The 13,811-nt window shown below is 41.7% G+C and overlaps 1 protein-coding gene across 13 annotated transcripts in view; it reads left to right on the forward strand.

Annotated features, from left to right (window-relative positions):
• The window catches only part of OTOF (otoferlin), a 2,911,272-nt gene that overhangs the window by 123,088 nt on the left and 2,774,373 nt on the right, over positions 1–13,811 (forward strand). For all 13 annotated transcript variants that reach the window (XM_044062838.1, XM_044062837.1, XM_044062844.1 and 10 more), the window contains exon 2: positions 12,556–12,614. In XM_044062838.1, coding sequence (XP_043918773.1) covers positions 12,556–12,614 — 59 coding nt within the window. The remainder of the gene's footprint in view (positions 1–12,555; positions 12,615–13,811) is intronic.

The following is a 13,811-nucleotide window of genomic DNA, read 5'->3' on the forward strand; positions in this document are numbered from 1 at the left end:
CACACTGGATACCACCTTAGGCATAATGGATGGATTGGTGTTGAGGGCCACCCTGTCTGGATAAAAGATAATGAAAGGCTCCACTGCCATGAGAGCCTGTAGTTCAGAAATCCTTCTAGCAGAAGTGACTGCTAAAAGAAAGGCTGTCTTCCAAGAGAGAAATTTTATGTCTGCAGTAGCAGCTGGTTCAAAAGGAGGTAGGGTGAGTTTTTCCAGCACAAATTTAAGGTCCCATGCAGGAGTTGGTGCTCTCATGAGGGGTCTCAAATTTTTGGCCCCTCTGAGGTACTGCTTTAGCAGGGGATGAGAAAAGAGAGGAGGCTCTGTGTTGTAATGAGCCGAATTGGCAGAGGCATGGATTTTTATAGAAGAAAAGGATAGGCCCTTGTCAAGCATCTCAGTTAAATATTGCAGAATCGGAGGAATATTGGGCATTGCTGTGTTTATTCCTTGTGCTTGGTTCCAGACACAGAATCTTTTCCATTTGTCAGTATAAGATTTTCTAGTACTAGGCCTTCTTGCCTCCAAAATGACATCCATTACAGGTTTACTGAGAGGTGTGACTGGTGAAATTAGTTGATTAGCCATGCTGCAAGATTCAAAGTTTGGAGCTGAGTGTGCAGAATTTGATAGTTCTGCTGAGACAGACGATGAGGTGTCTGACGCAGATACCATGGGGGAAGGTGTGACATATTGAATAGAAGCAGGTACCAGTGTTGGCGAGGCCAGTCTGGAGCAATCAGAATCATTTTTGTTTTTTCCTGTCTGACTTTTAATAAAACCTTGGAGAGCAGAGGCAGAGGGGGAAAGGCAAATACTGATAGATTTTTCCAGATGAAGGATAGAGCATCCACTTTCCAAGCTTTTTTGTGATGGATTCTTGTGCAGAATTTGTCCAACTGATAGTTTTGGGGAGATGCAAAAAGATCTATGTCTGGGCTCCCCCATCTTCGTGTCAACATGCTGAAGATTTGTGGATTCATTTTCCATTCATGTGGGTCCATAAGGTTTCTGCTTAGTTCGTCTGCCAGAGTATTTTGCTTTCCTGGCAGGAATTGAGCTTGTAGATGTATTTGGTAAGTCAAGGCTGTGTTCCACAAGGCCATGGCTAATCCACAAAGGGGGTAGGAGTGGGTACCCCCCTGCTTGTTTATGTACCACATAACTGTGGTGTTGTCCATCTTTATCAGTAGTTCTCCTGGATGAAGAAAGTCCTTGAAAGCTGTCAGAGCATTCTGTACAGCTAGCATTTCTTTCTGGTTGATATGTAGGTGCATTTGATTTGGGCTCCATTCGCCCTGAATGCATCTCCCTGCCAGATGGGCCCCGCAGGCATAATCTGATGCATCTGAAGTCAGTGTCTGGGTGGCAGGGGATAGAATGAATGACAATCCCTTGTTTTGGTGACAGGCCTCTGCCTACCATAGGAACTCCTGTTGTAGGCAAGGAATGAGAGGAATCATTATTTCCAGGCTGTGACAATGTTGACTCCATAAGCTTTTTAGGTACCATTGAAGTTTCCTCATATGCAGTCTTGCATATGGAATTAGTAGAATGCAGGAAGCCATGAACCCCAAAGCCTGCAGAATTTGTCTTGCAGATAGCTGGGTTTTTGTGGCCACTTGTTTGAAGTATGTCATCAATTGAGTTTGTTTGTCTAGCGTGAGGTAAGCCATCTGGGCAGTTGTATTCAAGCTTGCACCCAGGAATGTTATTATTTGAGAGGGTACCAGTTGTGATTTATTTTCATTTATGGTGTACCCTAGGCATGTTAGAAGCCTTTTTACAAATGCCAGATGTTGTAGAAGAGTGTCCTTGTTTTCTGCCTGAATTAGACAATCGTCCAGATAAGGATAAATTTGAATGTTTCTTTGTCTGCAAAATGCAATCATTGGTGCCAGGCACTTTGTGAAGACCCTGGGTGCAGTAGATAAGCCAAAGGCCAGTGCAGAGAACTGGTAATGCAAATAGCCTGCTTTGACATGGAGGTATCTTCTGCAAGATTCCTTGATTGGGATATGCAGGTAAGCCTCTTTTAAGTCTAGAGTTACCGACCAGGCATCCTTGCCTAGAATAGGCAGTAACTGTTGTAGAGTCAGCATCTTGAGCTTTGGAATGTCCAGGAAGGTATTTAGAATGGATAAGTCCAGAACTGGACACCATGATTTGTCTTTTCTGGGTACCAGGAAAAGTCTTGAATAAAAACCTTGTCCTTTTTCCTTTTCTGGTACTGGTTGAATAGCCCCCATATCCATTAGGGACATGACTTGTTTCTGGGCCTCTGCCCACTGATTTGGAGGTAGATCTGGCCATCCATTTGGAATTGGCAACATGTGGAAATGAAATCTGTATCCCTGGGATACTGTATTTAAGACCCACTTGTCCTGGGTCATTAGATGCCAATTTTGAGCATGAAGTGCTAGTTTCCCCCCCAAAGGGTCTGCCAAAAGATAAGCGATAAGCGCTTGGAAATGGCAGAAGAAAGTCATTGAGACTGCTTACTGTAGGGGGGGGGGGGTCCTTGCTACTTCCAGATTTGGAGGTGGAGGCACCCCATTGCTTTGTTCTGTAAGTTCCTTCTGACTGAAACCTGGAGCCTTTGGAGTGTCTGGGTTTGACCTGAGCAGCTCTGTTGGGTACTGGAAAGGACCAACTCTTAGTAGGCCAGTGCCTACTGAACCTGGGTGGCTGCACTTGTAGGAAATCTTTTACAGTTTGCATAGATTTAGCTTTATCTTCCATCTTTTTCAAAACGTCTTCTGACTTATTACCAAATAGACTGTCCTGTTGTAAAGGAGCATCCAACAATTTAGCTTTAACATGATCAGGCAGATTTTGCTTCTTGAGCCAAGCATGCCTTCTTATCACAGATCCAGTTACGGTGGCCCTGCAGGAGAACTCCAAGGAATCAAAACCACATTGAAAAGTATGCTTTCCAACTTGTTCAGCTGAATGCAATAAATCCTGTAACTCTTTATTTTCCACACAGTCAGAAATCAACATAATTTTCTGTTTAAGTAAGCCCATGACATGCTGCTGATATTTAAGCATATGAAATTGACAGTTTAAAGCCCTGATTGCCAGGGTTGGAGATATGTAAACTTTCTTACCCTATCTATCCAGCGCCCTGAAGTCTCTATCGGAGGGGGTAGGATTTTTAGAAGTAGAAACCTTAACACCCTTGAGACCCTTGAGAAATTGTTTCAGGATCAGCAGTAGGGTTTTTGAAAAGAAACTTGTGGGAGTCAGGAACCCTGTAATATCTATCTGGCTTACTAGGAGCCGGAGGCAGGGAATCAGGAGCCATGCTGGATTCTGAGAAAACATCATCAACAATGTCTAAAACAGGAGGTATAGCCAAAGGCCTATGCTGAGGAAGAAGCAAGAAATCCCTAAGCCTCTTTTTGGATTCTGAAAAATCCTGACTCTCCCAATGAAAATGTTCCCTTAAGGTATGCAAAGTTTCTCCAAAAGAAAAATCCTCAGGAGGAGAAGCATAAGGGATGGATTCTTCTGCATCAGAGTCCTCCTAAGGGGGAATAGAAAATTCCTGATCAGAAGAGGAATCAGAAGAAATGGAAACATGATCTGAAGATTCATAATCACTGCCTTGCCTAGGCCTCTTAGCAGGAGGGGGATGGGAACCCCTGATCAAGGTAATTAAATCCTCAGCCATTTTGATCATTTGTTTTTTAGGCATAGGGGCCTGAACACGTGGCCCATGCATCTGTTTTTTAGACATAGAAGTTGGTTTTGGCCTTGTTTTTGATGATGGCGTCAGTTTAATATACAAATCTTTAGGCCTAAAAACACCCTCTGAAACCAGTGCCTGCTCAGCGGCTACGGACCCATCTAAGGGAGATACATCCACGAGTTCAATACTTGATGTGTCTCGTGGCATATCTCGGTAGAGACCTGCGAATCAAATGTAGCAGGCATCAGGGGCTGTGAAAGCACCTCACTGAGTACTAGTGAACCAGCGACTGGCTTAGGAGAAGCTTCGTCATTGGTTTTGGACCTCGACGGTCTGTCTCTGTCTTTTTCTTTGCGATTTTTGTGAATTCCGGTAGTTGGATTGCTAACTGACGACATTTCTGGATAGTTAAATCTTGAGCCAAAATATTTAGAAGCAAAAATATACCAATGCTTAATAGTGCATTGGTTAAATTTAGCACAAAACCGACAGCAAGGCACGTTGTGGTCAGGGCCTAGGCAAGGAATACAGTACAAATGAAAATCCTTATGAGGTATTTGCTTCCCACAAGTAATACAATTATTAACTTTTACTGACATCGGTAAGGAGCAAGAAAAAGTTTCCCCAATGGGGTACTTAGCTTTAGTTGAAGACTTCAGTTCTGAAACTCGAAAACGAAAATTTCAGGAGTCGGCCAACCAGCACTTGCAAACTGCTTCTGCATCGGGCACCGCGCGGCCTGACGTCATGGAAGAAGAGACAGAAACCAACGCAGGACCCAAGACTTTGTTATTCAGGCCGACTGAGGGCAACCTGCCAGCAGATTACCCAAATGTAATGACTGCATCAGTGAAACGCAAAGAATATCCATTGCTAGACAAGTGTTGTACCTCCATGCTCCTCCCCTTAAAAAGAAGCCATTTACTGTAAGGGTATATTTGAGTACATAATGGTAGCAATTATTTCATTTTCCTTGTCTCTTCTTTCTGCATTAAAATTAGCCCATAAAACATTCCACTGCTGGCAAACAATCACAGCCTTCAGACAAAACATTTCATTCAAGATTTGACCTCAAGATGGGTGTCTGCCTTTTGTTCCACGTTTGTTTTGCAATGGGTTTATTAGACATCTGTATACAGGTGCCTCAGTTCATTAATAATGCATTTAACTGCATCTGACATAGCTGGCAAATATATGCAAGGTCATGCCTTCTGTGCCACTTACTTAAATGAATCCAGAAATTGGGTCCATCCTAAGAGGACAGCAAATGAAATGTATTCATTGTTTGAAGGAGGCTCACAAAACATATAATTTTATGATAACAGTAAGAAATGTTGTTGATTGTTTATATTAGGACACATCAGGATGCGCAGTAGGAAGCTCCTCCCTTGATGTGATGTGAGACAACCTTATAATGTTAGTACTCCTATTTTTAAGAAATTAATGTTCCTGTGAATCATATTTTTGTTAACAAAATAAGGTTAGAAAATAGTAATGTCCACTGCTGGGCTTATGCGCCCATGACCCCCCCCCCCCAAACTGACTGCAAAGCACTTAAAAATTGTGTAAAGCAGGGGATGCAGGGGGTGGCACCCCGCTTCCTAGATATGTGTGGTCATCTTTCCCTGACATTATATCAGTAGTGTCAGACATTAGAGTTTTAATTTTTTAAAGCTTTTTAAAAATGACTTTTAAACCTTCTTGAACACTTAACTCAGCCCCATCAGGATGTCAATCAAGTTGGTACGGGCAACATCTGAGCAAAGTCTGATGGTGTGTCCTAAAATAAACAGTAACCAAAATGAGTGCCCTTAACAAGTGACGCTGAAGCACCTAAATGATAATCTGCATGTACCTGTACTTCTTTAATTTGTTTTTGTCTTTAATCTTAATAATGAACTAACATAACATATAAAAACAAGGAATCATTCCTACTGAACACTATAAGGACAACATTAATAATTATCTATTAGTTGAGTAGCATGACACCAATCTGATATGGAGTTAGCTATTGTTGCATAGTATTTTGATGACTGCACCATTTGTATAATGCATTTGCATATTTCTTTTGCCATAGTACTGCTAAATCTTTCATAAACTGTAATAGACATTAGGAAGAAATCCTTAATCCTTAAGAAACATTCTTAGCCAGTTGCTGTAAGTAACAATGATCACATATGACAAGAAACGTCACTGCCTCAAGAAAATTGCTATTTGAAATTGAAACTGTCCATCCCATTTTGTCTGTTAACGTCAGGCTTCTCTTTGAGGAAAGTTACAGATCAAGTGGTTCTGACTCTCACTGATGTTTCCTTCTTACCACATACATCAGTGTATCCTTTTTATGAAGGAAAATGCATTTATATTTTCAGAGTCATTTCATGGCATTGCTGTGTTCTGAAAATCTGACAGTGAATGCACCAATTTATTTAACAGACTGTTTCCAGTATTATATAAAGTCTCCTAGTGGAACACATATTAGATAAAAGTCTCAAGTTGGTTTTCCATTTGGCAGTGACAGTTGAAGCACTTACTCAGCTGTATAGAAACTGTTGACACTTCAGTCTTTTAGAGCTCCAAAACCTGCAGCTGTGGATTGCTAAATCTGAGTAATGTTAATACCTACAAACTAATCCCAGGACCATGTTATTATTTTCCATTCATTAGATATCACATTAGCTGATGAACAAAAAGTTCCATCCCCTGGCATGAGAAGGTATGTCAGTGGGTGGGGGACATCAACAGAACCACCTCTCACAGAGACAGAGGAGTTTCTGGCCTGTATCAGAGGCAGTAGCACCTTCATACAGTCTCATAGGGTGGTGTTAGATGCTGGGTCAGGGATGGACCAGACACCAAGACAATCTACTGCAGATGCACCAGGCATATAGAACTATGTCTGTGTAAGAATGCCTGTAAGGCCTCTGCACCGCCCCTGTCCAAATTATTTTTGATGTCTGATTTTTGGTATACAGATATATCAGAATTCATCTGTCAATGTATCAAGCCTGGCTAACTCTCTCTAGAATGTGTAAAAAATCTGTTAACCAGTTTACTGTGCAATTTAATTTAATCCTGACTTGCGCTCAGGATTAACTCTAACCTGTGGAACTTGTTTAACTTGCTTACTTATGTAATCTCTGTAAATAGTCTCTTTGTAATATGTAATGCTGGCATTATGTAATGCTGTATCTGCTTACCCTTGGAGCTTTTCTCCCCGGGCCTCCGCTGAAAATGGACATGCATCCAGTTGTACTATCCCAGTCAACAAATGTAAAATAAAATAAATAAAAAATAAAATAAAATCATATTTAGTCATCTGCACAAAATGTGCAGTTAAATTTATTGACATTTGTAAACCTCGGCAGCATTTACACTTTTGGTGCTGGGTCACACTTACACAGGACATTGTGCTTTGGTATGGTCACAGGTGATTCTTTATCTGGCACTAGCACTGTGGAACTACCCTTGCTTGATGTTGGAGCAGCTGCAGCCTCTGATAATGGTGGCAGGGATAAGATGGCACAGTCAAGGAGTACAGACTGCGTGTGCGATGGACTCAGGGAATGTGACCACTGCATCCTCTGAGCAGATCATGGACACAGCCTGTATAATTATAGATATACATGATATTCACATATCACAGGGAAGACAGGTTAATGGAAACACTATCAGTAAGGGAAGTGTTCAGGCCTCTAGTAAATACATGTCAGAATCTGCCACTAGCATCCATGGGCAGAGAGGTCCACACAGGGAGGTGGGTATTGGTGCTTATTGGAAACATGGTTACCGATCTCCCTTTAGGATGATGTGTCAGTATCTGCAATGCAGGGTATGTGCAGAGCCATTGTGGAGGTACAGGCTAGTAGCACCACAGCCATCACAGTTAGTGAGGGTGATGAGTGGGTGTGATGGCCTACAGGAGTGCATGTCCCACATGTGTGATTGTTTGGGTAGACTCAATTACATACTGGATGTGCCATATCCTCTCAGGCTCACCTGACAGGGATGAGGGGCCATCCAAGAAGCTAGCCACTGATACATCCACAGATGGTAGCCATTGTGATGATGGATAACCCAGATCCTGCTCCTACAATAGTAGCACATTTATGGCTTCATCTGTTATAGATACGTCACCACCTAGGAGAGAGAGTGTCCTCATGGTCATGGCAATGGCAAAAGTACACATCTCATAGCAGACATTGCCCACAATCATGCAGCACACCAGTACCTATGGAGGGGAGGGTTACATCCAGAGCAACTCCTGATAGAGCTAGCTGGAATGGATTGGGACATACATGGGATGCTGAAACCACTGCCATGCATGCTTTGGACCTGTTGAGTGCATCAAGCCACAGCGCTGCAGGTACTGCTGAGGCTATGTCCCAGCAGACCCACAGTCACATCACTACAACCCCAGTACACACACACACACACACACACACACACACACACACACACACACACACACACACACACACACACACACACACACACAGACACACACACACTCTTCCACTGAAACTAGCCTTTCAATGTTTTATGCTAAACCCCCCTCCAATACTAGCAAAACTGACACAGCACACTATCATAATCCTCAGCATTTACACTTTTCCCTGTGAAAGACATGTATTCCTGTGCACCATTCCCTACCAGTGTAAATGATGATAACTGTGCCCTGCCTGTGCATGTTTACTTAGGTTTCCTATGTCTAATGCACAGGTTGATCAGCCTATGCCTGGGTACACACAGTCTGATGTTGAGGTTGCATGCATCACTTGAACCAATATCTAGCACACAGTGTGGCCAGTCTATGTTCATAGGTTCATAGGTTGGTACTAGGCTATCGGCCATAGGGCCTATACAAGCCTAGCCATAACAATTCCCTGGCTATTTCTTCCCACACTATTTACTTCCCTGGACCCCTGTCTAGCAGGGTGACTGACATGATCCCCGGGCTGAATTTCCTTTCTACCATCCAACCGTCAAGGTTCCTTTTGAAGTGGGCCAAAGAGGCACTCTGCTTGACCTGTATGGGCAGTCTATTCCAGAGTCTGGGGAGTCTCTGGGTCAGGAACCTATCCCTCCAGCATGCTTTGTTTATTGTGATGACAAGGATTAGATCCCTGGAGCGTGTGGCTCTGAGGGATTGGGATTTCTTTAAGTGTAGCATGTCCAACAGCTCTGGGTTGGACATGGCCTTGTATGTTAAGCAGCGATCACCTCTGAGTAGACAATATGCGACATAGTATAGCTGGAGTTTTTTAAGGTGGTCAGCGTAGGGCATCTGCTTTAGGCCTGTGATTCTTTTAGTGAGGTATTTCTGCTGCCTTTCCAGTTGTTGCAGATGTCTTGGGAGGTACATACCAAATGGTGCATTGTATTCTATGATGGGTCTAATGAGGGATGAGTACAGTGGGACAATGACCTCCTTTTTTCCGGATGAAAAGCCCTTAGTGATGAGGTGTGCCACATAGAAGGATTTCCTGACTGTTATGGCGATGTGGTTATCAAAGGTGAGACCACTGTCCACCTGTGTCACTAAGTCTCTTATCACACTTTTGGTGTTTAGTGTACTGCCACCTATGTGGTAATTCATGGGTACATGTTTTTTCCCAAAGGGGATAACTATACATTTCTTGGCATTGAGCTTGAGCCCATAGCTCTGGCACCAAGCATCTGTTTCTGCAAGGCCGTTTTGTAGAGTATCCACATAATTTGGGGATTCAATAATGGCTCCCAGTTTGCAGTCATCTATGAACTTTGTTAGCCAGAGTCCCTTAGTGTTGGCCTATACTTCAGAGAAGTAGATGCCAAACAAGAGCGGTCCCAGGACTGAACCCTGAGGTACTCCACTTGTCACTTGTCTGGAGCTGGATTTGGAGTCGGCTACTTTTACAATGTGGGTTCTGTCAGTAAGCCAGTTGGCAACCCATTGGGTGATGTAGGGATTAATGCCCAGCTTAGTAAGTCTATGATTCCAGAGTGGGGGATGGTGTCAAAGGCCTTGGTGAGGTCCAGATAGGTGGTGTGGTTCACCTTACACTCGTCCATGGCTCTGGAGACTGATTCAAAGAAGTCAATCAGGTTCAGGAGACAAGATTGGCCCTTCATGAACGCAAACTGGGTGGGGTCCAGTGTTTGAAGGTTGCCAATGTCTTTGTTTATAAGTTCCATGATAATACGTTCCATAGCTTTGCAGATCAGGCTCGTCAGACTGAAGGGGCGGTAGTTCCTGGGATCCTAGGTGGATCCCCCCTTTTGGAGTGGGGGGGGTGGACTTATATCTGACACACAGTGTGGCCAGTCTATGCATGGGTACACACAGCCTGATGTTGATGCTGCATGCATCACTTGAACCTATATCTGACACACAGTGTGGCCAGCCTATGCATGGGTACGCACAGCCTGATGTTGAGGTTGCGTGCATCACTTGAACCTATATCTGACACACAGTGTGGCCAGCCTATGCATGAATATGCACAGCCTGGTGCTACTTTTGCATGCATCACTTTTACTGTAGTATATATGCTTTCCTCTTGTCTGGTAAGCTCTTAAGCTGTGCGCACGTCACTGCCTCTTTGCTAATACCACACCATCCTGTACTGACTACATTTAACATGATCAGCTCCTGCTGCTGGCTCCTTCGCCAACTTCACATCTAACTCAGCCTCCATTGTCTTGTGTGCTTGGGGTTGTTGCACCTGCAAGTGCTTACCCTACTGCAACTGCATCTCAAATATGATATGGTATTATATAACATTACACATGCTTACACTATTTATGCATGCATGACAAGGTCATATTGCAGGATAACACAGAATCAATCCAGACAGTGGAAGCATGTTTTCAGTAGCTGAAGCACTCACTCAATAATGTTCCTTGCTTGTGAGTGGGCATGTTTGTACCCCTGGTTTGTCTGATTTTGTGGATTTCTTATGGGTGTCACAAGAGAGAGTTCAAGGGTATATACAGCATTACCAACAAATGACCCTAGTGGAAGTCACCCCTTGCAAAACATTGATATGGGTCACAAGTGTGTCATAAGCTGGAGTTCTGATGTTTGCCTTAGTAGCTTGCAGGCACATTATAGAAGATAAAAAGGCCACTGGACGAAGAATCCACACAGTTTTATTAGAAAAAATTAATGTTTATACATATGGAGATGAATTTTTAAAAAATGAATTGTTATTTAAAGAATCTGTATATATCCTGAAATACAACACAATGATTCTGAATGGGTTAAATGCAGAAATGAATTGGAGGCTTTTACTGAATGACGTTAAGTAATTGATTAATTGTTTTATTATTTTATTTATGTGGATATATGGGCAGGTGGATTTTTTGTAATGTTATACTCCTTGAAGGCTGACTTTGCCGAGATGTCAGAGTAATAAAACTGTGTGGATTCTTTGCCTGGTGGTCTTTTTACTTGGTTTTGTGCTACGTGGTTTAACATTATAGAAAATACTCTGCATTACAGACCACCTGCCAGTTGGTGGAGTGATACCCTATATGGATCATATACCTCCCGCCAGTTCATCAAGTGGGATCTTGATTTCAGTGTGAGTACAGTCTATGGACCCCAGCACCTCAGTGAGATGGGCTATAACATAGAAATCCCACATGGTGTTGGATTTCTCCTCTGGTGTATGAGGAAACCACAAAAGGTTCCCCACATTTTGCAGCATGGCATCATTGAACTGAAAGAGTATTCTGAAGGCAGATGTCTGAGACCTCCCCAATGTGTCCCCCGTAGGTCACTGAAAAGTCCCTGTAGATGATATATGTACAGCCCACACATACCATGGCATCCACTTGGATAGGTACTGCATGTCTCCTGCAGGGCTGCAGACAAAATTGATGCATTTTCACAGTTTCTTGGATGGTGCCCATATCTACAAAGTACCAGTCCACAATGTCAGTATCATGGAGCTCATGAAATATTAAGCATGATCAGATAACCTGGTAACACCAGGAGTAACATTACACACTGCTGGCATGCATCAGCAATAAGAACCTCTTTCCGATGCACATTTACTGTTGTGACAGCAACTCCTAACATTCTTTTCTGACATCCTTGAAATGAATACAAGGAATGTGTTTCACTTGAATCCCATGTGTTTAATTTGTGTCCCCCAAAGCATATCTCTCAACTGCTTCAATTTAGGCATAGCACTATAATTATTGTCCTCGGGTACAGCCTTTTCCTCCTAGATTTATGATATCCCTCTTGTTTATGGGAATGTAGGTTATTAAATACATAAATTAATCCTATACAAAGTCTTACTAACACTAACTGTACAGGGCCTTGCGTATGAAAAACTTGTATTGTGCAAAATAAGAAAGTGCTCCTCTTTCTGACTCTCTGCTATGATATTTAAAGGTCAGTGCTATGATGTTTAATCCTCAGAGGTAGAGGAACTTAGACCTTTCCTTTGCCGAGCATACGTCTACCTAAAATAGTAACCAGTAGGCAGGCAGTCCCTTGCAACAGGAAAATGATGGTGCATATACAGCTCATACAGTATTTGGCAAATCGGTAAATGATAAAATTCAGCAATTAATGTAAAGCACAGTATGTAATGCAGTACTTTACTGTCTTCAGTATTCTTGTATTTATGCAAGCAAAAAGCAACCACACTTTTTCAGTGTACAGAGAAAGTAATTATTGAAAATGTCTTCACAAATGTCAAACTTTCAACTTTCCTTTATTGTTATTCTGATATGGAAATGGTTTTGCAATAGAGCATACTGATTCCTTGTTACCTCATGACCACAATCATTATAAATTGCTCAGTATATATCACATGTACCACACTCTAATATTCATACGTGTATTCTTCTTTCTTCCATTTTAGGGCTATCATTTTATACAAGAGTTCTTGAAAACTGTGAAGATGAAGCTAGATTTGATGAGGTAAGGCACCATAAAGATATCTTGCTATAAAAATCAGAAGAGTTATTCCAGTGGTGTTGAATTTAGTGTTTCCATTTCACAAGCAAATCTATTAAACTGCCTATTCTCCATCTCTCCTATGTAAGAATGCAAATAGGAGATTCTTGTTAACAGCCCCTCATCAGTCTGTGAGATCTATTTGAAAGCAAAAGTAATGTTCTGTCTTTTTGTGCAGTAATTTGTCTTTGAAAATGCTGAGTTCAACAAGCATTGTGGCTTCAGCTGTGAAGATCTATTTTTGTTAACACAAGGTAGCACTGTATTATTTAACTGCTCATGATTTGGACCACAAACAATGCTTTTGTACATCTATAGTAATGGTGATTGATGATGTGACTGAATGAGGAAAAAAAAGAGAAAGAGAAAGACAGAATACATGAGAAAGTGATATTTTATATATATATATATATATATATATATATATATATATATAAACATATATATATATATATATATATATATATATATGGGTCTACCTGAGATGGTCGACAAGCCATTTGGTCGACAGGCAGATTTGCCCCCCTCCCCAATGTTGTGTGACCCTGGAGTTGATATATATAGTTAGGGGGGGCACAGCCCCTCATTAGGGGTGTGGGCCCCCACATAAAACTGCTTGTCGACCAAATGAACTGTCGACCAAATGAAAGTCGATCATATGGCCTGTCGACCATGTGATAGGGATCCATATATATATATATATATATATATATAGATATACATATATATATATATATATATATATATGTACATATATATATATATATATATATATATATATATATATAGAGAGAGAGAGAGAAAGACTCTTTCTGGTAATGGGATGCTGTGAGGCGTAGAGCTCACAGCATTGTGACTGCCTGTAGCAGTAAATATATAAAGCATAACAAAGAAATGTAAAACTGCATTTTTGTACATTTTATATGTTGCAGTCGCTCTTTAAATTTCCTGCCTCTTTTGTACCCTGATTGTACCCTGATTCTTATTTATTATTTTAACCATAGTAGGACATGGCCTTAGCAGACTGGTTCCTTCCTCTGGGCAAGTTATGGACATCCTGACATCATCCTTGCTTTCATTTCTGTATTCTGTATTTAATGATAATACCTGTCATAAATGGCAGCTATACTGAGATTTCACAGATCCAGTCCTGTTGGTGAT

Source organism: Protopterus annectens, chromosome 2.part1 (genome assembly GCF_019279795.1).
Source record: "Protopterus annectens isolate FY-2018-M chromosome 2.part1, PAN1.0, whole genome shotgun sequence".
NCBI lineage: Eukaryota > Metazoa > Chordata > Ceratodontiformes > Protopteridae > Protopterus > Protopterus annectens.